At 39.8% G+C, this 24,509-nt stretch overlaps 1 protein-coding gene and 1 non-coding gene across 2 annotated transcripts in view; one reads left to right on the top strand and one right to left on the bottom strand.

The window, feature by feature from the left end:
* Positions 1-10,362: 10,362 nt before the first annotated feature.
* The window catches only part of tmem121ab (transmembrane protein 121Ab), a 75,635-nt gene continuing 61,488 nt past the window's right edge, over positions 10,363-24,509 (bottom strand). Inside the window, exon 2 of the mRNA XM_017455529.3 lies at positions 10,363-13,196. Within this exon, the coding sequence (XP_017311018.1) occupies positions 11,254-12,204 (951 nt within the window). The 5' untranslated portion in view covers positions 12,205-13,196 and the 3' untranslated portion in view covers positions 10,363-11,253. The remainder of the gene's footprint in view (positions 13,197-24,509) is intronic.
* LOC124626325 (U2 spliceosomal RNA) lies at positions 14,193-14,381 on the top strand. The gene has a single exon (XR_006981085.1). It is a non-coding gene; the product is annotated as a U2 spliceosomal RNA (small nuclear RNA).

The following is a 24,509-nucleotide window of genomic DNA, read 5'->3' as shown; positions in this document are numbered from 1 at the left end:
ATATGGTTCTATTAGGGATGCACCGAAATGAAAATTCTTGGCCGAAGCTGAAACCGAATATAATGAAAAACCTGGCCGAAGGCCAAATACCGAACACGTTTTTTTGTGTTTTTTCCATTTATTTTGCCATTTTTTCACCAATGCATAAATTAAATAGTCAAAATGTGTTTTTTACTATTTTGTCTTGCTTTTCCAAGAAAAAAATCAATTACAAAAACTACAATTTCAAAATATTTATTTAACACTGAACATTTTTTTTTTCATTCCAGCAGGCATAGGCTACCAACAAGGCACAATATTTATTTAAATAAATAAATGAGTAAAATAAAAATATTTTGATGTGGTCATCTTTGAGCCCCCTTGAATAGCCGATGTTAGGCCTATAACTGACTGCTGAAAGAATGTAGACTACAACTAAAAAGTGCATTAAAAATGCACTGACAAGAGTACAATAAATGGTTCTATTCAGTTATATACGGCTGATTATATTTGGGATATATACCGCTCGCGTCCCTGTACACCTCGCAAAGTATTATAGTAGATATAGGATTTGTCTGCCTGCCCTTAAATAAATACGTCTTTACCTGCTTCCATACTCTACTCCCTTACGTCTTGCGACGTGACAGAAATATGCACCGGAACAGAAACAAAACAAATGCACGTGTCCACAGCTCGTGCATGCACGTGTCCCCTCATCGAGGTCATGACATTCGCACGTCTCACTCTGGTTGCATCAAACACGTCACTGTTCGGTCAAATTTATTTGGCCTTTTCACTTATTCAGCCGAACACTGAAAATGTTTTTTTTGCTATTTTCGGCCGAATAATTTCGGTTGCCGAACATTCGGTGCATCCCTAGCATCCATCCATCCATCCATTTTCTGTATGGCTTATCCTACACAGGGTGGTTGGGAACCTGGAGCCTATCCCAGGGAACAAGGGGCACAAGGCAGTGGACACCCTGGATGGGGTCCCAACCTATCGCAGGGCACAATTACACATACATTCACACACTGTGGACAATTTGGGAATGCCAATCAGCCTACAGCACATGTTTTTGGACAGGGGGAGGATACCGGAGTACCTGCAGGAAACCCCCAAAGCATGGGGAGAGCATGCAAACTGACAGAGGGTGGAGGCAAGATTTCAACCTCCAGCCTGAGAGGTGCGAGGAAAATGTGCTAACCACTAAGCCACCATGCCCCCCTGTAAAGAATTATGTTTACAATTAAATTAATTACGATTATTATTTGATAATCAGATTTTTTTTATTCATGCCTGTTTTGCTATGACATACAGTGTACTCAGAAAGTATTCACAGCGCTTCACTTTTTCCACATTTTGTTGTTACAGCCTTATTCCAAAATGAATTAAATTCATTATTTTCCTCAAAACTCTACAAACAATACCCCATAATGACCACATGAAAGAAGTTTGTTTGAAATCTTTGCAAATTTATTAAAAATAAAAGACAAAAAAAGCACATGTACATAAGTATTATGTACATAATATACATGTACATAAGACACTGCTGAGGCCAGGTGTGGCAGGTAGAGGGGGTCAACCAGTTTCTTGACCAACAGCTCCTAGCCTCCTTTTTCCTAGTAGAGAACGGGGTCCTCTAATACCCACCAGAGTGCCGAAGCCAGAGCTATGATCTGCTGGTGATTCCCCACTCCCAAACAAAGCCCCTAATGCACCTGGCCCACACACATCCCTGGACACCTGGAAAAACTTTGATCAGGTTCCTCTGGCCCGGTATTGACTCAGAAGTCCAAGCCTTATGCAGACAGTATCCCCAGTGTCAGGACACCAAACTCCAGCTCCAGCACCCCTCATCCTGTTCCCCATTATCAGCGTCCCTTTCGAGTGCATAGGCATAGATCTGGTAGGGCTGATCCCAAAATCCTCCCGGGATCATGAATACATCCTGGTGATCCTGGACCTGATCCCACCTGTTACATCCCTTAGATGGTAATGACTCTTGTTGGCTAGGGGTAAAACATTAAAAGGCATGTGTGAGACTATCACCATGCATTTAGGCAATAAAAGAAAAGGAAATAGACCACCAAGATCTACTTACAAGATTTATTCTCCACGTGTCAGTGCCAAAAGTGAAAAGGTGAACTCCTACCCTTCACCCCACAATATTTACAGTATATACAAAACAAATAACATATAAAAATACACTCATACTGCACTTAACAATAACGAGGTGGGAAGGCGAGCCACAAGAGGTGCCAAAGAAAAGAATTAAGCAAAACAAAACACAGCTAACTAGAGTTTTATCAGCTATTCTAACTAACAAAACAAAAAGCAGAAAAGTCTTTGTTGTATAAAACGCCCTACCTAAACTACGCTGACTTCTCAGCGTAACAAAACATACAAGGTGTGGCACTCTCCTAAACCTAGTGTGCTTAATACAAAGAATATCCTACATGGTGCACAATGTATGTCGTGTGATTTACTAACCTGCTCCCTCCTTTCCAGCCTCACCCACACGATGGGATTTGAGGAGACAGGACAGTAAGCTAGTACACACTTGACAAACACAACACTAACAAAGAAAGTTTTGACTACTATAGACACACAGTACACAAGGACTGTGCTAAAAGAAGGTGTATTCTAGCAACAGACAACAAAAACAACAAAGTGAGCAAAAGCTGGTTTTTATGTGTGTGCGGTGAACCAATGGGAAGAGATGACCGGCTGTGGATCCAACAAAGTCTGAAATACACACACACAACAGACTACACACACACATATTTATATACAACACGCATTTCTGCGTACAGTGTACGTAATACCAACAGATACCCTGAGGCAGTCCCCCTTCAGAAAGCCATGAAACATCGCGAGGAAAATTGCTGCTGTTCAGCCATGTTGGGATCCCCAAAGACAAGCTCAGTGATCAAGGTACGCCATTTATGTCCAAATTAATGAATGATCTGTGTTTTCTGTTGCAGGTGAAGCATCTCAGGACCTCCATTTACCACCTCCAGACAGACGGCATTGTCAAAAGATTTAACCAGACCCTCAAGCGGATGCTAAAGTGGGTGGTAGATGAGGGGGGCGGAACTGGGACCTACAAATTGCCTACAACTGGCCAGCCCAGCCTAGGGAATTCCAGCCAGGCGACCAAGTGCTCCTCCTGCTCCCAAATGCCTCCTGTAGATTCCTGGCCTGCTGGAAGGGCATGTACAGAGTCCTGGAGAGAGTAGCCCTAGTGAACTACCTCCTGCAATAACCTGGTAAGTGCACAACAACTCAAGTATATCATATCAACTTGTTAAAGAAATGGGTCCTGCCAGCTCCGGTAGTCTCTGCATTTTCCACTGTCTCCCCAGGCCCCCTTGAGCGTATCTTGGTCCAGCGAGGTGAGGATCTGAGCCCAATACAGAAACAGGAGGTAAAGGAACTAGTGGACCAACATGCTGACATCTTCAAAGAATCTGCCAGCCCTTGGTCCAGCCCCATCATAGAGGTGCCAAAGCACAATGGCAGCATTCGGCTGTGTAATGACTACTGGAGGCTGAAAGCAGTCTCAGACTTCGACATCTACCCCCTGCCTAGAGTCGACCATCTGGTGGAGCGCCTGGGAGAGCCCGGTTTATATCCACTCTCGATTTGACAAAGGGATACTGGAAAGTCGTTCTAGCCCAGGAGGCCATGGCCAAAATCGTCTTCAGTTCCGCCAGCAGCCACTGGCAGTACCGGGTTCTCCCATTCGGCCTGCACGGAGCTCACGCAACCTTTCAATGCCTGATGGACATTGTCCTGAGAACACACAGACCATATGAGGTGGCATACCTGGACAATGTCATCATCCACTCCTCCACCTGGGTAGACCACCTCCATCACCTCAGGGAGGTTCTCGAGAGACTACGGACAGCCGGACTGAGTGGCCGGCCAGGTGCCTCCTGAAATCCCAAGAAAAGAAAATAGAAGCCATAAATAACTTCCAAAAAACAGGTACATGCCTTCTTGGGACTGGCAGGGTATTATCATAGGTTTGTTGCTAATTTCTCTTCTCTAGCTTCCCCCATCTCAGATCTCACCAAGCAAGGAAAGCCAGACCAGGTGTGGTGGACCAACAAGATGGAGCAGGTGTTCCAGGCCCTAAAAAAGGCTCTCACCAGCTCCACTGTCCTCAGGAACCATCGACTTTGACCTGTCCTTCACAGTCCACACGGACGCCTCTGAGACAGGGCTGGGGCCATCCTGTCCCAGACGTTCGAGGTAGAGGAGCACTTGGTGATGTGACAACACTGAAGAAATTATACTTTGCTACAGTATAAAGTAGTGAGTGCTTTGCTTCAGTATGTCACAGTACATGTTGGCATACATGGCTCCCTCAATGAACTGTAGCTCCCCAGTGCCGGCAGCACTCATGCAGCCCCAGACCATGACACTCCCACCACCATGCTTGACTGTAGGCAAGACAAACTTGTCTTTGTACTCCTCAGCTGATTGCCGCCACACACGCTTGACACCATCTGAACTAAATAAGTTTATCTTGTTCTCATCAGACCACGGGACATGGTTCCAGTAATCCATGTCCTAAGTCTGCTTGTCTTCAGCAAACTGTTTGCAGGATTTCTTGTGCATCATCTTTAGAAGAGGCTTCCTTCTGGGATGACAGCCATGCAGACCAATTTGATGCAGTGTGCGGCATATGGTCTGAGCACTGATAGGCTGACCTGTCAACCCCTTCAACCTCTGCAGAAATGCTGGCAGCACTGATACGTCTATTTCCCAAAGACAACCTCTGGATATGACGCTGAGCACGTGCACTCAACTTCTTTGGTCGACCATGGCGAGGCCTATTCTGAGTGGAACCTGTCCTGTTAAACCACTGTATGGTCTTGGCCACTGTGCTGTAGCTCAGTGTCAGGGTCTTGGCAATCTTCTTATAGCCTAGGCCATCTTTATGTAGAGCAAAAATTCTTTTTTTCAGATCCTCAGAGAGTTCTTTGCCATGAGGTGTCATGTTGAACTTCCAGTGACCAGTATGAGGGAGTGTGAGAGTGATGACACCAAATTTAACACACCTGCGACCTTGTAACACTAAGAAGTCATATGGCACCGGGGAGGGAAAATGGCTAATTGGGCACAATTTGGACATTTTCACTTAGGGCTGTACTCACTTTTGTTGCCAGCGGTTTAGACATTAATGGCTGTGTGTTGAGTTATTTTGAGGGGACAGCAAATTTACACTGTTACACAAGCTGTACACTCACTACTTTACATTGTAGCAATGTGTCATTTCTTCAGTGTTGTCACATGAAAAGATATCAAATATTTACAAAAATGTGAGGGGTGTACTCACTTTTGTGAGATACTGTATACATGCATATAGTTTTTACTAAACTGATTCAAAGTAAATTTAGTCAGTTTAGTAAAAACTTACATCGACATACACATAAATCCTCCCCCAATCTCCCCCCCCCCCCCCCCCCCCCAAAACATTTTAAGTAGTTAATATTAGAGAAATTGTGCCTGGTGTTGGAATCTCACGGCCAGAGAAGCAATCAGGTTTATAATTATGTTAATGCAGACAGATCCTCATGGGAAATGCACTTTTACATAAAGGCTGGAGGGCTCCAAGTTCAAGCATTGTAAGCACTACTGTTTTGACCTTGAGCAAATTTTTCAAACAAAAGTTGTTCCTAAAGAGTAGGCACTATACTTTAAGTTCATTAACCCATTTCACTTCAGGTAAGGCTGAAAGCTGGCTTTGTAGACACAGATTATGATCCTTTATTTGTTCTTTTATTGCCTTTTAATTAGGCTTAATCCACCCTTGATCTTTTGGTCTGATCCTCCCACCACTGATTAAACACATTCAGTGTATGCTGAAAGACATTTTAGCACTAGGTTGGTTTGAACATTCTGTGTTCTTTCTAGCTTTCCTTATAAATGGTGTTTGTTTCCTCTAAATTGCTCTACAGACACCCTAATGGTGAGTTTATGGAAGAGTTCAAAATATGCTCAATAAATTATTACACCTTTATCTGTTATAGTAACAAAGAGATTAAATTTTATAGCCACTCATGCTGTTATGGAGGTTATCTTATTTCCTCACCAATATAATAAAACTATTTACATGCAATATTCATCTTCACCTCAGAGCTTACATGATGCATGTTCAGATTTATTCAGTTCATGATAATCAGACACTGATTATCAGGCAGCTGATCTTCACCAACATTTCAACATCGTTTAGTGAACGTGACACGTTTTTGAGATGATGATGTCTATAATGTACAGCAATAACTATCATGGATGTTGAAATATAAGGGGATAAAGAATTATAGTCCACACTAGGACATTCAGTGATTTTAGCACAAGATCTTGTCACAATAAACAACATGACTGATTTTCTGACCTTGGATGGAAACCCTTTACCTGTAATAATACCATAATGGCAACAATCTGATATTAAACTGACATTTTTTGCAGCAACATTGCAACATTTTAGTCTAGTTGATCTTGGAGCTCTTCTAAATAACAGTTTTTTTTAGTGTACTACCTAGACTAACATTGGCTAACACGACCCGAAAGAGTGATTTAAAAATCAGACAACTTTATTTCAAAAGTAATGTGTAATTACAACTTTGTAAAAAATGTTACACAATTTTTGGCTAAAAAACTTTAAGCAAATGTTAATGTTAGTCACTGTCTCCAACACAAATGCCTTTCGTTAACTTAACGAAGGTTAGCTACTACAAGTTGGTGTTTTGGTTGATGTTAGCAAGCCAACTATAGCCAAGTTAGCTATATATCAGTTAGCCAGTGTCAGTTAGCTAATGTTGTTAATAGAAAAACAAACATATTGTTAACAGTTAGTTCAGTAATTAGGTATAATGTATGGTAAATACAGTATGTGAATACAATTGATTGTAACTTGTTGATTTGACATGTGGAACTCCTGATACATTGTGTAAATAAATAGATAAATATGGAACTAACCATTTCTGTTTATTAATCAACCCATTGTTTACTGTGTTACTCACCTCTGCCACATCTATCTCCTTCTGGCAAACCCATAAAAGGTGGAAAAACTTTACATTTCAGAAAGCAGAGCATTACACCTTGTTATTGCTAGCAAGTGAGTCTCCACAGTGCTGTTTCGACATGGGTAGGAAGGGCCATGAATAATGAATAAAGCCAGCAGCAGCTATTTTCTTGAATGCATTCACCTGTGAGGAAGTAAATCAGATTGAGCACTAGTTTAAAGAGCTAGCTTTACAAGAAATAAGACACCACTTTACAATATCCATATTTCAGGCTGCTGTGGAAGCTGTGCACCTCAGAACTAAGCATGGTTTTTATTGACAAAACTAAAAATAAAAAACACGGCACAGTAATTAGTGTAGTTCATTTAAACTTAAACTTCAGTTGAACCACCAAGCTGATGTACATGATGTATAAAAAACAAAAACAAAAGAAAAAACTTTGAAGTGTGTACATTTATGAAAGAAAAACCCAAAAAACCCAGTCTCTTTCATTACCAGAAAATGTAGATTGGTCATCCCAAATGTAGACTTAGCCCTACATATTGCCAGTGCTTCTGGGTATTTTTATGGTCCAGTTTTTCTTCCTAATTTGTTCTGCAGTGGTGATGGGTGATGACATTGCAGCTTCTGCTCTTTCTGGCTGAGCACTTCCTGCATGAAAATCCATAAATATATTTGGGACAAAATGATGGCATGCCAAACCACTACAAGGCCCCACTCACAGCAAAATCATTTATCTTTATCCTTGCCAGAGGAAAAAAAAACTATTTCTTGCTCGCACAACTGGTTTTGAAAATCATTGTCCTGATGGTCAAACCCACATACTGATGCCTTCTGCACCTTCGCATGCAAATATGTGGAGCCTCTATATTATAAAAATAACAAGGATTTGTCCTCATTAGGATACATATTAACTTGATTGCTTCTCTAGCCATGATATTTATATTTATGTCATGCCCCCTCTAAAACTATCAAACCAGGCCATGTTGACCAGCTGAGGCAATTGTCCAAATAAAACATATTCTGGCCAAGGTTATTATTTTTTTCAGCATGGGTCACACATAAGAAATATTTCATCTCAGTGCTTTATTTAAAGCAGGGGTGTCCAATCTTATCAGGAAAGGGCCGGTGTGGGTGCAGGTTTTCATTCCAGGAAAGCAGAAGCCACACCTGAGTCTATTGAAATCCAAGATCAACTGAATAAACAGGTGGAATCAGGTGTGTCTCCTGCTTGGTTGAAATGAAAACCTGCACCCACACCAGCCCTTTGTGGATAAGATTGGACACCCCTGATTTAAAGGAAAAGTTTAACCTCCATAATTCCCTTACCCAAAAATGTAGTAAATCAGATAGTTCTATTGCCTCCAATTTATCATCTTGCAAACTGGATGTGTAATTCATCGCACACTTTAAAATGGCAACATTTGGCTTAGTAATGCCATTTTTACACAAAGTTTCACAAAATATCATAAAATGTATCTATGGACATCAAATTGGACCCGGAAACATTGTGCCACACCTCCTTCTTGAGTGTAATGTTTGAGTGGAATGAAACCAAACTCTGGGTTGAGGAAGAAAGGGATTCCAGCTTCATGATGGCCACTATAGCAGTTTTATTTTATTTTTTGTTATAGATAACAATGGCATACTCTGTCAGAACCTGGACTGAACAAGATACTGAACAACTGAACAAATCTATTTGAGTTGAGTTTGTCATAATTATGTGAGTTTACACTGATATATGATTTTTAGCGTGACTTTGCTGTTGCGGACAAAAATGACACATTGTAAAAGATTTCTTTCATCTCGATTTGAAATCTGTGATTTTACAATGCATAAAGTGACATGCTCACTGCAGCCGATTTAGTGGCACTGCGACCATAGACAGCTGGTGACAAAGTTCTGGCAGTGTGAGAATTTTTTTATTAAAATCTCAAAAATGTGGCCATTGCTACAAGGCTTGTCTAAAACGAAGCCACCAATAGGAGGGCGGCATAAGATGATGCAAAACACACAGGGCAGTTACAAATATGGTAGTGGCAATGATGAAACATCCACGAAAAACCTCATGTTACCTCGAGCTTGCTTTAAAGAATGTTTCTGTTTATGCAGATTCATTTTCTGCATGAATCCAGATCATGCTGAATAATGACATAAACAGAATGTAGCAATATTCTGTAACTGCAGGTCTATAGTTAGAAAATCTTCATCATATTATACGATATAGAGAACGTTATTATCGCACAGTCTGTAATACAGTTAGGCTAAGATTTTACTGTTGTCATCTTGTACAGCGTGACAAGTAATAATCTAGCACATTGCATTAAAAAGACTGTATAATGTTAAAGTATTAGCTAAAAAGTTACTTATTAGCCTCATATAAGTACAAAATTAAAAAAAAAAAAATCATGGCATTTCTGATTGACTATTTACAGGGTAAATAAGGTGTACATACTTTATTAACCAAAGTTGCTGGAGAAACATTAAAAATGAGGCAGACGTTAAGGAGGGAGATATGCTGCCCCTCAAAACAATGGCAGGAGTACGAATGCTAATTGTAAGCATGCTAATGACGTTTATAATATATTGTACCGTTGACCAAACTGGTGTTCACTCCTGGTTCAAACTAAGTGGGCATATGTTCAAATGGTTTTGTCCATGGCCCTGGAGAAGCAGCTTATTTACATGTAGATATATGGGCAGCTACTTGGGCTGCGAGAAGGTGATCACTCAGCACAGTGATGGTAAGTGTGGAAGTGCAGGAAAGTAGAGGCAAGCGAAAAAGTATCTACTCAGCATTGCCTGCTAACCACAGAGGGTGTCAACAACTGGCAAGATACGAAACGCTGCCTCACATTATCCACATGCGCTGAATTAATGGTGTTGAGATTGAATATATCAGGAGGTTATGGATGATATATAAATCATTGAGGGCAAGAATGGAGCTTTTACCACCCTGTAGAAGAGGCACAATTTATTTTCGGATGTACAGACCTGATGATTTACGGAAGGCTTCCTTGCTGTGTAAGGCTGGGAAAGGTGAGCTAATAGGGGTATAGATAATTTCTTATTTTTGCAGGTTTGCCATTTGATTTCTTTCTGCTCTTCCTGTTGACAGAATTTATTCAAATGATGGTGACATGTGCTGTATTTAGCCCATACTGACACTGGCAGTCTGCAGTGGGAGGAAGATGACAGGCAAATGTTCTTTTTTGGTCACAATATCCACAATGGGTTTCTTAAAATGAAGGGTTACATCTTTAGCATTTAGCATGTCTTTCTCAGTCTCCCACTCATCCAAACACAGAGATGAAGTATCCTTTTTTTTTTATTAAACCTCCAACATAAAATGTATAAATGACGTACACACTAGTACATAATAATATATAATAATAACAACAACAACAACAACAACAACAACAATAATAATAATAATAACAATAATAATAATAATAATAATAATAATGTTTACTTGTATGCTTTTACCAAATAAGCTCTGTGAGTGCATTCACTGACCTTCAAGGCTTTTTGTGAGGGAATGTACATAGATTATATATCATAATGGTTTTATCAGATCAAGATTTTTTTGTCTCTCTTTCTGTGCTGAGTTTGACAAAGTCCCTCTTTTACTCTATCGTCATTATCCAATCCTCGCACTGGCCCACACAATCCCTGTATGCACAACCACAAGCCTCAACTGCTGCAGCAGTTGAACACTCTCAATTACTAGCCACTTGTCAAAATGATCATCCTAGCAAAAAAACACCCAGACATTTCCAAAGAGCCTCCTCTCAGTTGTAAATCAATTGCTGCTTTCTTTCTTCAATCCTACACCTTTCCAAAGTCATTTTACATTGCAGGAGCCAATTTAGAGAGATGCTGATATCTGGTGAGTACCTGACGCAGCAAGGAATGCAGCATAAGAAAAAATCCCACACTCACATATGTTCTTGAAAGGAAAACAAGTTGAGCTGATGTCACTCAGCCATTACAGAGGGAAATTCTGGCTCAAATATGCCAGCTCAGTCAGTAGAAATCTGTTTTGCTGCACCTTGACATTTCAGCTTGTTTATGTATGTTTTTTTTTCATTTCCTCCATATGTCCCAGTTGAAAAGCTGTCCAAATACTCAGAAATGATACCAATAATACCACAAGTCCCCTCTCTCATGCATTCATCAAGTAGAACTGTGCCAGGTTGGAGCCTTCATGACTCGATTCTAATTGGTTACTTGGTCATGTGTCGATAATCTCCTGCACTGGCGTAGGTTCATGTGGGAGGCTTGTTGCATTCGGCAGAGCCTGTCCGTGTCCCACTGAGTTCTGCTGGATCTCCATTGGAATACCAGTTGCGTTTTCACGTGCCGGGAATTCTCGAGACTGTTTCCGATACTCCAGGAAGGTGCACACCTTGGTGGCTATTGCCACCACATTTTTGCCAACAAAGATGGTGGAGACCCGGCTGTCCTGAAAGAGCACCATGTTAACGCCGCGTATGAGGATGGTGACCACGTTGATTGTAACCAAGCTGAGCATAGGGTATAGCATCATCTTCTGTGGTGACACATTTTCTCCCTGCACACTGATCTCACTTAATGACACACATGGTAGAATCAAAAGAAGGATGTAGCAGTAGAAGAACATCAGCCCTTCTGCCCAAATGGGCAAACCTGTTCGCTGGGGCTCCCAAAGGTTTGCCTGGATATCAAGCAAGTCCAGCAGGTCCAAAGCAACCCAGAAGAGTCTTCCTCTCATATCCTCCTTCTTCCTAAATGTCCGAACATATTCCATGCTGTCAAGAGCCACCAGGACTAAATAAAGGCCTGGTACACACACAGAGAGGAGTAAAGTCAGAGCCTTCCTTGCTACGGTCTCCAGACTTTTGCGGTCAGCCTTGCAGTTTTGGAAAACAAAGTAGAGCTTGATCTCCAAAACAAAGATGTAGAGAAACCAGAGGATCATGGCGTAGCCGCGGCGTGCCGTCCGTACCTCAGCTCCCACCCACACAGCTACATATCGGAGCACAATGAGGAAACACACGTCTCCAACTAGGACGATGATACAGACGCCAATCTTGCGTGGCCCCTGGTTTTGCTCCACCAGGTAGGCATCCATGAAAGCCATGCTGGTCATGATGACAATGGTGGTGAGACAGACATGTCGTTTGTCTGGTGGTGGCAGCACCATGGCGAGGGCCACCACCACTACCGCTGACTCACTGCTATGTTGTCCCTTTTTCACTCTAGCTATGGGTCAAAATGAGTCTCTTTTCAATTACCTGATAACTAGTTACTTTATGTAAAGTGCTCTCTTTCCTTTTGTGCAGAAGCTGCTTTCTGCCAGACGTAATTACGATATTGTAAATTGAAAGGCTTCGTGTCTTCGTAATCCTTGAGAGTGCGATTGGCTTTGCGAGTCTGGGTTTTCCTGCTGCAGTATAATTCTGGTGTGAAACAGTCAGTCCTGGAGATTACAGGGTGTATTCAGGGTTTTTTTTTTTTGTTTCTTGAAGAGATGTAATAATTCCAGTTTGAAAAGGTATACAATTCAAACCAAGGCTGGAGCTGAACTACTTTGCAATGGAAATGTGAGTCTGAAAGAGGAAAGAAAAGCCAAGTTCACAGCTTGGTTTTGGCAGGTGGTTCCTCTCTGGCCCACTAAATGTAAGAGCTATCCGCTCATTACTCACAGAGTGTTCATTGATTCTGCTTGACTTCTGAGACTGCCGGTTAACCACACCTCAGCATTTATTGACAAAATGCAATGATTTTTTCCATGGCCAGAGTGTATGCGCTGAGTGAGGGAAATCCTTAGCATGCAAATACCAGATATAGTGTGTGCGTCTTTTTAGGTTAGTGTGGGTAGAGCGATAAGAAGCGTGTGTGAGAGAAAGATGTTCATTGGGTTCATCGAGTTATCAGACCGCATGCAGAAAATGTAGCGTAGCGCTTCAGAATGTAGATCCACTGAAATGACCCAACAGTCTTTGAATGTCTGCGTATATTAAATCCAGAGACAGCTTGTGACGGATCAAGTAGCACAGAGCAATTGACTCGCTGGAGCAGCCATTCATCACCTAGATAGCAGGGCAGGATTTTCAAGGGCCAACGTTCATCCATGGCTCCCAAAAAGGGAGACTTGCTCACTTGTCTTCATTCTTCCTTTTCGCTTGATGTAGCCTGGAGGAGAAAGAGAGAGAGAGAGAGAGGGGAAAGAACCATGTCAGCACAAATCTGATGATAACGTATAGCTTGCTGCTCCACACTCAGACTGCATTAGAGCCAGTGTGTCAGATTTATTACGAGCTGTGTAATGAATGGAACAGCATGTTGTTGTCTGATTGCTGCTCATCAAATACCGCATGTCAGCTTTTGTATGGCTCATTGAGGCTTTTCTGTGCAGATGGCTTCGTTTAAAAAAAGGAAACCTGGTATTAGCTATCTGATGCTGAATTATTCATTATAAACAATATGACAGGTAGTGAAACGGTACAACAAAACTCTGATTTATACAATTTCCCTGTATTGTAAATTTACTTGATCAGTCAAAGAATTTTTGTGTTTGGTTCGCTTCTTCAGTTTTTAATGGGAGCTAAAATACTAATGTAACTAACATGGAAGCAGGGAGTCTGTCTTTACAATTTGACAACAAAACAAAACAAAACAAAACTATATTATCATTCAAACAGCAGAGGCATCTCAGTGAGCTAGTCATTGGAAGGTCATAAACTCAAATCCCAGAACTACTCAAGAACCACTTCTTGAGCAAAGCTCTTAAGCAAAACCCATGAATTTCAAACTGCTCCTCGCTCAGTTGGGTTAACAGCATCCACTGATGAATAAATATCAATATGTAATTGACATATACATTATATAGCTAAAGGTATGTGGACACCTGGCCTTCATAGACCTGAACCTCAACCCCAATGGGATGAACTGGAATGCTGACTGTCTGCCAGGCCTTCTCACACAACATCAGCAAGTCTTGTCAGAATGATACCAAACTGCACGGAATACATTCCTGTTGTGATTCCTGTTGTTGAAGGTGGCTGTCCTGCTACACTGTGAAGTTTAATTCATGTTTATAGATGACAGTATGTAAGTCACACTGGTCCCAGAAGCACACTGGAAAGTCTGTGTGACATCACTGAAGACCTGGATGTGGATTGAGGCATTATTGCTTTTCAGCCTTGGATAAGCTCACACTAAGTATCTGTTCTTTATCAGTTTAATATCTGATATATTCCCTAAAGGAGGACCAAATATTAAATAGATTTTTGGAACAGGGAGGTGCTATAGGGGATTGCTCCATCCATTCCATGCATCGGCCTGGCATTGCAGTACCTTCTGCACAGTGGAAGAGTGGGTAGCATTGCCATCTCACAGCTCTATGATCCTAGGTTCAATCCTAAACTTGGAGGGCTTTTTGCGTGTTCTCCTTGTGTCCGTATTGGTTTCCTCCAGGTTCTCCAGTTTCCTCCAACCAAAACATGACCGAAGGAAGACTGGCTACTTTAAACTGATTCCAGGTGTGAATGTATGTGCATGGTGCCCTGTGATGGACTGGTATCCCATCCAGAAGTTATTCCCTCTGGAGAAACTTTCTTTACTGGTCAGCTTCATTAGCCTAGTATCTGGTGGTTCAAATCTGAGGACTGCCAGATAGCCTTAAATCACAGCTGCTCTGATCGTTTCTTCTGTCGGATTATTATGCCACACTCGTTTCACTCAAGCCACTCACTTGGCTCATTCAAGTCATTTGAATACACCTCTCATCCTGAAGATCATTGAGATTCAACAAATAAGTTCAACAAAACAGACTTCATGTGAAAACTTCATGAATTTCCTGGTTACACAATTGTGATTGTTGACCATGTAGTACACAGTTATAGAAGAGAATTATTTGTAATCTGTCACCCAGATGAGGATGGGTTCCCTTTTGAGTCTGGTTCCTCTCAAGGTTTCTTCCACATATTGTCTCAGTGAGTTTTTACTTACATTTACATTTATTCATTTAGCAGACACTTTTATCCAAAGCGAAGGAAACACAAGCAAAGCGGAGAACAATACAAATAGTGCTACAATACAAGATTTATAATTGAGTTCTAGAGAAGCAAAGTGCGCAGAGTAGAGGTGTAAGAGCCAGAGTCATTCTTTTTAAAAAATAATGCGGGGTTGGCATTTAAGGGTTAGATAAGTGCTCATGGAAGAGGTAGGTCTTTAGCTGTTTTTTTTAAAATAGTGACTTGGCACCGTTGCCTCGGGCTTGCTGATAAGGGAAACATATAAATTTAAAATGTATATCCTGAATTTATATATATATATATATATATATATATATATATATATATATATATATATATAAATGGACACTATACAATTAAAACTGTATTGAATTTAATTGAAGTGGATTTGCCCATTCAGCCACAAGAGCATTAATGAGGTTGGGGACTGATGTTGGGGAAGAAAGCCTGTTAAACAAACATATTATTTTTTTTTATTAATATAAAAATTGTATTTGCAAATCAAATAAAGTACCCGACTTTTAGTTTTTTCCTTTTTTTGCCTTTAAGATAGAGTACCGCATCTCTGTATAAGTTACATCAAAAGAAAAGGAGGCCTTCCAACTTACACTACCACATGCTTAGAATTAAAGCGAGGTGTGTGCAGAATTAAATCACTAGCAGTCTCTAGAGCACTGATGCATGCCAATATAGTGGCATTAATTATAGCCTACTTTGTAGGTGGATGGGCAAAAGATCATGCATGACAGTACTCTGAGAACCACAGATTAAAATACGCTTCCTGCATATTTTCACCACCAGACATGCCAGCAATTAAATGTTGGAATGGTATGAATTTGAGGTCTTTTTTCATGCTGTCAAGCCAAAATCCAGTCTGAATTACTGAAATATATAATATAAAATATATATCCAAAGCCTCCTCCTTTATAAAAACTTCAAAGGGTCTCAATACAAGTCACAAAACATGTTTCTAATGACCGGTTTGTATTTTATCCCATTATGTTTGGAATTAACTCAATCCTATCAGGTTCTATTTTGTTCTGAAGGCTAATGGAAATATATGTAAATATAAATGCATGTTACAAATTGAGACTTTAACTTGATGTTCTTCCTGATGCACATTTAATAGCCTTGTTGTTTCTTATTTAACAAAGACCACTGGATTCACAAATGACATAGGTCCAGGCAAACAATATTCAACTCACAAAACCAAATTAGTATTGCTAGTGGGCAAACTCTATACATGTTCAGGCAAACACGTGGAAAGATAATCCACAAAAAACTGAGTCTGAGAAGAACATGGTATAACATAGCTAAGAACTTGCACAATCAGTGACAAAGTATTACAGCATGCTTGAGGATTTACTGAGTTTATATAGAGCATAGCTGATAGCAAACACCTGTGACTAATGGCATTCTAACAGGGAGTGTGTATCAGGAGAGTGCTGATCCGCTGTAGAAGCCATGGGCAGCACCAGCCAGTGCAAACTGGCTTGCATGACCTTTCAGCGCTCCATGATCAGAGAGTAGGCGAGGGGGGTCTGAATAATTCAAACGCATGACCTAGATTGCACTGCTAATCACCAGCAGTAGGTATTGAGATTTTTTTGTAATTTGGTCTAAGTGATTTAGGAATCTTCTTAACTAACCTTACTTTTCACAGGTTTGGGAACTTCTTTTAACACTAGAATACTTTGTGAATTACACAGATAATATAGGACCTTTAACACTCACTACTTTTACATGGACAGCAGTAATCTAATTATTGACCTTATTCTGAATAAGACAATATTCTGATTAAGATGTTTACATGAGTTGCTTTTAGCATATTCCTTTCATGTTCCTGTTTTACATGTTATAGAACATAGATGGATTAACATCACACGTCATTACGTCCCCGCGCCACGCTGTCCGACGAAGTAAAGACTGGTGGGAGAGAGTTGTTTTCTTGTTGTTTTTTTTTCTTCTTGCTTGAAGCCATGCTCTCATTTGCCGTCAACCGGTTGACCAGACTACTGCCGTGTGTGTACGTGTCCTGTCGCAAAATGCGGTTAAAACTCCCACATGACATTAATAGTGTGATTAAGGTGTGTACATGTCTGTAACGCACATCGATAATGCGACTAAAACAGGAATACTCCACACGTCTTAATTCGATTTGTGTTTACTTCGAGTATCACTTTAGCCGGATAAAGGTAAATCGCTGTTTACATGCTAGTTTCTTAATCAGAGTATCGTCTTAATCGGGTTAATATCGGAATATTGTTGTACATGTAAACTGACTGACTGTTGCTACAGATTAATATCAGCAGGTAACAATCTGCCCACCTCAGTTCATGTGCCTCATTGCCATCTCACCCTCAGCAAGTAGGATGTCAACAGGCTCTTGTCTTAAGAGTGATTAAAAGGTGAGAAAGGCTCAAGGATTACACTTAGTCTCACCATCCACCCTAAACCACTATTGTGAGCAACTGGCTCTAGTCCTTCCAGATAATTTGAACAAATCCTTGGAACTCTGTTTTGTTTCTACTTGCTTCAAATCCTCAACCATTATACCAGTCCTCAATAAGACAACTATTCCAAGCTCAATACTACTGTAGAGTTCCTGGTTAACACTATATTCAGGGACCGCCGCATATTTAATGTAGAGATGATGTCTGCAAGGGTTGCAGGAAGATGAAACCACCTTCCTGTGTTTACAAGCTTGCATACTCTCTGTGGTTTCATACTGACCATCGAGTATAAATATTCCAGTACTACAGGTGCCACTATTAAAATTTCCACAACTACATTAAATCAATGGTGGGTTGAGAATGGCAAGTTTAGCATTCTAGTGAAACCTATGTGATGCTTGAAATGAATTGGCTTGGGCATGCCTCATTTGTAATGACAGGCTTGGTCGCATAGCATGCTCAGCCGCAGAGTTCGCCCATCTACTATATATGTGACACAGCAAGGGAAGCTTCCAATGGGTCTTATATGTAACCCTTTTAGTAAAGTTGTGTGTAAATGTTAGCAAAATCCAAAAGCAACTAAAAACGTCCACCAAATGCTGATTTTCTTTGTATTCAGATTCTTTGTATTCACTGAATGAGTGGTCTTATTTGTCTTAATGTTCTTTTTTTCATATTTCACATAATTTCACAAAGTTTCATTAAATTTGTGTGTTTAACTAAAACTACACAAGCTATTTAAATTTGACAGCATAATCCGTATATTAAAGTGCACTAACTCATCGCGATTTTTATGATTTGAAGTCGGTCCATCGAGGTTTACATTAGTTACAAGTATAAATTTACACACACTCAAGAGCACGAGTAGGATACATGTAGGATATATTTTAGGATATGTTTTTCCCCGGAAATTAAGCGATTTTCATGAATACCAAATTCCTTGTGTAAATGCTCCTATGAACGAGTTACGAATTAATAAATAAGACCCATTGTCTGTTTGCTCGACAATTACATCATATTGTTCTTGGAAGACAATCAAATATTATGCTGACATGAAGTATGCGAAGGCATAAATTAGTATGCTAAGACTAAGGCTGGAATGGAACACAGCCTCTAATGAGCACAGCAGAGGATTCTCTTTATGAGTCAGCTGAAGAAATTTACCCACAGACTCTGGATCTATACTGTGATCACAGAATCCATCCTCACCCCATCAACAACTGTATGGTTTGGCACCAAATCAGGACAGCAGAAATGGTTATTGAAATGGTTATTGAATGTAATCTGCTATCTCTTCAGGACATCTATGGCAGAAGGGACAGGAAGCATGCTGGCAAGATTAAAGCTGACCCATTTCACCCCAGACATCGCCTTTTTCACATGCTTCCCTCCAGAAGAATTAATAGAGTCATCGCAGCTAGAAAAAGCAGGCATACAAAAAGCATTTTACAAACAGCTTTTTGTTTTCCCCCTCAGTGGTCCTCATTAATCATACTTTAACACTTTAACCTCAAACAGACACTTTAACCTCAAACCCAGTCCTACTCTTCATATTCTGCATAATAGTATTGTCCCTACAGTAATATACACATTACTGTACCATTGCACAACTTCATTGTACTACACATTTTGCACATGTGTGTACTGTATATTCTACAGTTATATACTGGTGCTGCATTAAATGCAGGTTTGCTACATTAGTAATAGTATTAAATATCTGAGTCTAAGCAACCTGGCGTTGAAAAAAACATGAAAAAGTCAAGGCTTTTAACCACTGGCATGGATAAATGAATGCTGCTACATCACTAATGTTAATCACTCAAGCTGTTAATGTATCAAATCATGCTTCCAATGCCGACCTACTTAACATTCAAACAGTCACCTGCTGCTTGTCTGAGAGTCAAGGTCGTCTGACTTTTTTTTAATCAACAAGCTGAACTTACATTTTTCAAACAACTACCAAAAAATTTAACACACAAAGCCTGGGCACAACACATACAGCTGCGCCCAGTCGGCAAGCTACAGATCCCCAATCCACATGCATATAAATTTAACCCTGTTTACAGCCTCTGTTCCTCTCAGGGGAGCTGGAAATAAAAAACACTCCCATTTTAATAGGATTAACTAGTTGATATGTACAATATGCATACTGGAGAAGTTCTTGTTTGTAACCGGTCATCTTATTAGCGCTGTGTGGAGGAAGCAGATGGGAGGCTTAAATCTCATTTCTATGCTTGTCAACTCACTCATGTCAGAGCATGTTCAGAAACAAATTAATGAAACATGGGCTAATAAGGAGTTGTGCATGAATGGAGTGACATGAGTGGAGTCAAAAATGAGTGGAAAAATCAAGCTTGGAAGGAAACATCAGAGATCACTGATGTTGCTGGAGAGTGTATGTAGCTAGTGGAGTTAGCTTGCACTGCTAATCTGCTAATAGCTAATACGAAACCTGGGATCAACCAATTGTGGCACTTCATATAAATATTAGAATTCATTTAAAATACATTTTAAAGTCAAGCAAATTGTATATTCTGTATATATGCCTTTCTGAAAACTGAAAGCAGGGTTAAAAATGACATATGCTCACAGTGCATTATGGGTAATACATATAGAATCTCTACCACTGAGAATAACAGAGATAACAACGATCACTGTTAGAATGTATTGTTAGAATGTATTGTGTTCAGTTTAGTGTTTGGAACATTTCTTAAAATGTACCAAATTCCAAGTTTTGCAACACTACAGTGGTATACTGTTCTTTGGGATTTTTTGGGATTCTTTATATTTATTTTTCATTCTGCTCTTTGATACATTCCTTACACATTTCCCAAAGCTTTGATTTTATACCTCTTCGACTTCTCACTAGAGGTTTTTAAAAAATATATATTTGTTGAGCTATATATATATATATATATATATATATATATATATATATATATATATATATATATATAAACTTATGGCATTTTACTTTCTTTTTTTGTGTCACTGTTATTTAGATTAAAATCTTTCATATTTCACACACCACCTCTGTAGCTGACAGTCTGAGAATAATTCATATTTCTCCTTGTCGAATATTGTTTCTGTTCTCGCTCTGGACATTCAAAGCCGCTTTTGAACTCAACTCTTGGCATCTGAATTCTTGCAGTGTGAGCTTTCAACACTTTTTCAAACAAGTAGAGTCCTGGAGAGAACCTGAATACAAACCCCACATCAACATCCTGCAGCAAACGTCGGCGTTAAAAGAGAAAACGGTCCCTTTGGGTTCTGACACACTCCTACCTTGTGAAATGTGACAAGGTCTTCTTACAATGTAAGTAAATGATTGTATAAGATGCAGGTTTTGCCAACAGAGACTCCTGTCATTTCCACCTGATGGTGTCTTGTCAAAGTGTTAACCCAGATAGCTTGCTTATTATCTACCTATCTGTCTACTTATCTGTTTATCTAGCTAGCTGGCATGTTAACTGGTAGAAGACTCACTTTTGACAGACTGACTTTTTGAAAAAATAACTGTTTGATACATTATGGTATTATTCATCTGTGTAGATCCCAAAGCCCCCAGTACAAGAAGTCCCCACTTTGCTGTAATCTATTTTGCTAAATGAAGCCTTCATCTGGCACAGATTAATTGACTGATTAGCTGATTGCTGTGACTCATTTGCACAGTAACAATGTCCTTCGCATATGCAGCATCTTAATTTGACTCTTATTAATTAATTCCGGTAAGAACTCATCTCCAAATGGAAGCATATTACCGTCTATGGTGGCTGATTATTAATATAAGCTCTTTAAACCATTCTTCAGTGGTAGAATGATATCCCCTGTCGAAATATGCCTCCCAGAGCTGGAATTTAAAGTGGTATCAACTTGGACAATGATGGATAAGTGGTAATCCAGTACAGCTTCAAACTCGTTGGGTTGTCTTAGCCAGCGGGAGTCTGGTACTGCACTGTTTTACATATCAATGATTCTAAAGTGGAAAATGCCGCCTAGCATGCTCTGATGCTCAGTTGGGGGCCATCATTGTACTCAAATGGGTTAGTTCTGAGTACATTGTGACTTTGAGAGTTAGACAGCCAAGCTCTTTACTAGAGGTGTGGTATATAGGATTTTTAAAAATAATAATAATAATAAAAAAACATTTGACTTGCAGTATGCACTTTGAACAGACTCAGGCCTCTTGTAGTCCTTCAGCCATTTTTGTTGGTGGTTGTAACAGCAGAACATCTACACAAACTGGTAAAAATCGCTAGAAACAGACACAAAGCAGGGCTTTGAAATGCATTACAGAGTGCCTGCAACATAATGAAATTCAGCTCAGGCACATAATGATACACTTAAAGTGCACCTATTATGCTTTTTCAAATATTCCCTTTCATGTAGTGTGTTATAGAGCTGTTTGTGAATGTAATAAAGTTTATAATAATCAAAGCGTATGACAAATGGAGTTATCGACTCCCAAAAGAAGGAACCGTTTCTGAACAACGAGTCGTTCATAATTCCAGACTTTACTTCCTGTACTAACCTACGTAGGTTTGTAACAAAAAAACAATCAGAGCAGAGTATGCTCTCTGAAAGGAGGAGTTTAGAGTGAATCATTCAGAATGGATCATTGAACGAGTCGTTTGTGAATCTGGGGTGAAAAAAGGTAATGCTGCAATTTATGTTATGAGCACGACGTTAAAGTGTTTTTTGACCTTGGATGCAGGTACACCTATTGTATGAGACCTTTAAAACAAGATTAGGCACGTTTCAAAACCATAATAAGTGCGTTTTATGTTAAACGTGACATCACAGCAGTTTTCTTGCAATACACTTTACACAATAAGTGACCAGTGAGTAATAATATAACCTACTGCAGTGCATGTTTCGAAGTGAGAAGCTAGTTATTGTAGTCCCTGAATAATTCATGGTGGTTAAGTAATTCATTCATCTTCAGTAACTGCTTTATCAGGGTCAGGAATGAGGCATGCCTCAGTTACAGTATGCATGATTCTAAACTTGAAGTTAAATAGATTTGTCCTGTGTGAAATGGGCTCAAGTGAGGAGCAGTATTCGGACAATTTGTTGTAACCACAAAATGTCAGCCTACAGTTAATGCTTTGGGCAGTAAATACAGTGCTCTGAAAAAGTATTTGCCTGATTTCTTCTGTTTTTGTGTATATCTCATACTAAATACTTAGATCTACAAACAAAATGCAATAAAAAAAAACAAAAGGCAACCTGGGGAAACACACAGTATATTTTTTTATTGAAGCAAAAAAAAGTTATTCAACCCCCATCACCCATGTGAAAAACTAATTTCCCCCTTAAACTTAAAATCTGGTTGTGCCACCTTTAGCAGAAATAACTGCAACCAAACACTTCCAATAACCAGAGATCAGTCTTTCACAGCACTGTGGTGGAATTTTGGTGCACTGTTCTTTGCAGAACTGAAACTGGAGGGTTTTTGAGCATGAACTGCCCGTTTAAGGTTCTCCCACAGAATCTCAATTGGTTCAAGTCAGGTCTTTGACTAGGCCACTCGAAAACTGTAATATCGCTTTTATGAGTCATTCAGAGGTGGACTTACTCCTAATTGTGATAACTGCGCTTGAGTTTCAACTTACGGACTGAAGACCGGACATTCTACTTTAGGATTTTCTGGTAGAGAGCAGAATTCATGTTTTCCCTCAATTATTGCAAGTTGCCCAGGTCCTGAAGCAGCAAAGCATCCCCACACCATCACACTTCCACCACCATGCTTGACCGTAGGTATGATGTTCTTTTTGTGGAATTCGGTGATTGGTTTAGAGCAGATGTAACGCAACCCCTGTCTTCCAAACAGTTCCACTTTCAACTCATCAATCCACAGAACATTCTCCTAAAAGGTTTGAGGATCATCAAGGTGTGTTTTGGCAAAATTCAAATGAGCCTTAACGTTTTTCTGGGTTAGCAGTGGTTTTCACCTCACCACTCTTCCATGGATGCCATTTTTGCCCAGTGTCTTTCTGATAGTGGAGTCATGAACAATGACCTATTGATGTAAGAGAGGCCTGTAGGTCCTTTGATATTGTCCTTGGCTCTTTTGTGACTTGCTGGATGAGTAGTTGCTGTGCTCTTGGAGGAAGTATGAAAAATATGACCAAGAGGTAAAATATAAATAATAAATAACAACGGTCCCAACACTGACCCCTGTGGGACACCATGAGTAACTGAGTCAGGTTCTGATTGAGCAGTCTTAATCTGTACAAGCTGTTTTCTATCAACAAAGTGCATTATCAGCTATCCCGATAGAAGCTAATCAATCTATTAATATCGAGTGACTAATGGTGAATAAAAATACTCAAAAGACCAGAGTCATCTGCAAAGAGAAGATCGTTTGCAATTTTAACCAGAGCTGTTTCAGTACTATAGTTAGATCTAAAGCCAGACTGAAAGTGCTCATAGAGCTCATTACTTTGCAGATGAGATTCAAGTTGAGTTGCTACTGTTCTTTCAAGAATTTTTGAAATATAGGGAAGATTTGAAATGGGTCGATAATTATTTAGATCATTAAGATCCGTACCAATATTTTTGAGAATTGAAGTGATTCATCATTTTAATGATGAAGGAACAGTAGCAGTAGATAATGAAGAATTTATTATAGCTGTAATAATAGGACAAATTGAGTGGATGCAGGATTTAACTAAAACAGTGGGTAAAGGATCAAGTGAACAAATAGAGGGCTGAGACGTTGCAATTATCCAAGTAATATAATCTACTCAAAGTAGCTCAAAATTTAAGAATACTTGCCTACCAACAACTATGATCATATCCATTTAGATAATCACTGGTCACAGAAACAGATTTAAGTAGAATTTGTTTTAATTTCTGAAACAATTTATCATGAGATATACATAAAAAGAGAAGAAAATCAGGAATATTTGTTCACAGCACTGTGTATGTGTGTGTGTGTGTGTGTGTGTGTGTGTGTGTGTGTGTGTGTGTGTGTGTCTGTTGGGGGGGGGGGGGGGGGGGGTTCAATCTGC

Source organism: Ictalurus punctatus, chromosome 25, assembly GCF_001660625.3.
Source record: "Ictalurus punctatus breed USDA103 chromosome 25, Coco_2.0, whole genome shotgun sequence".
In the NCBI taxonomy this organism is placed as follows: Eukaryota; Metazoa; Chordata; class Actinopteri; order Siluriformes; family Ictaluridae; genus Ictalurus; species Ictalurus punctatus.
Note: the sequence above shows the minus strand (reverse complement) of the source record. Positions and strands in the feature narration are given on the sequence as shown.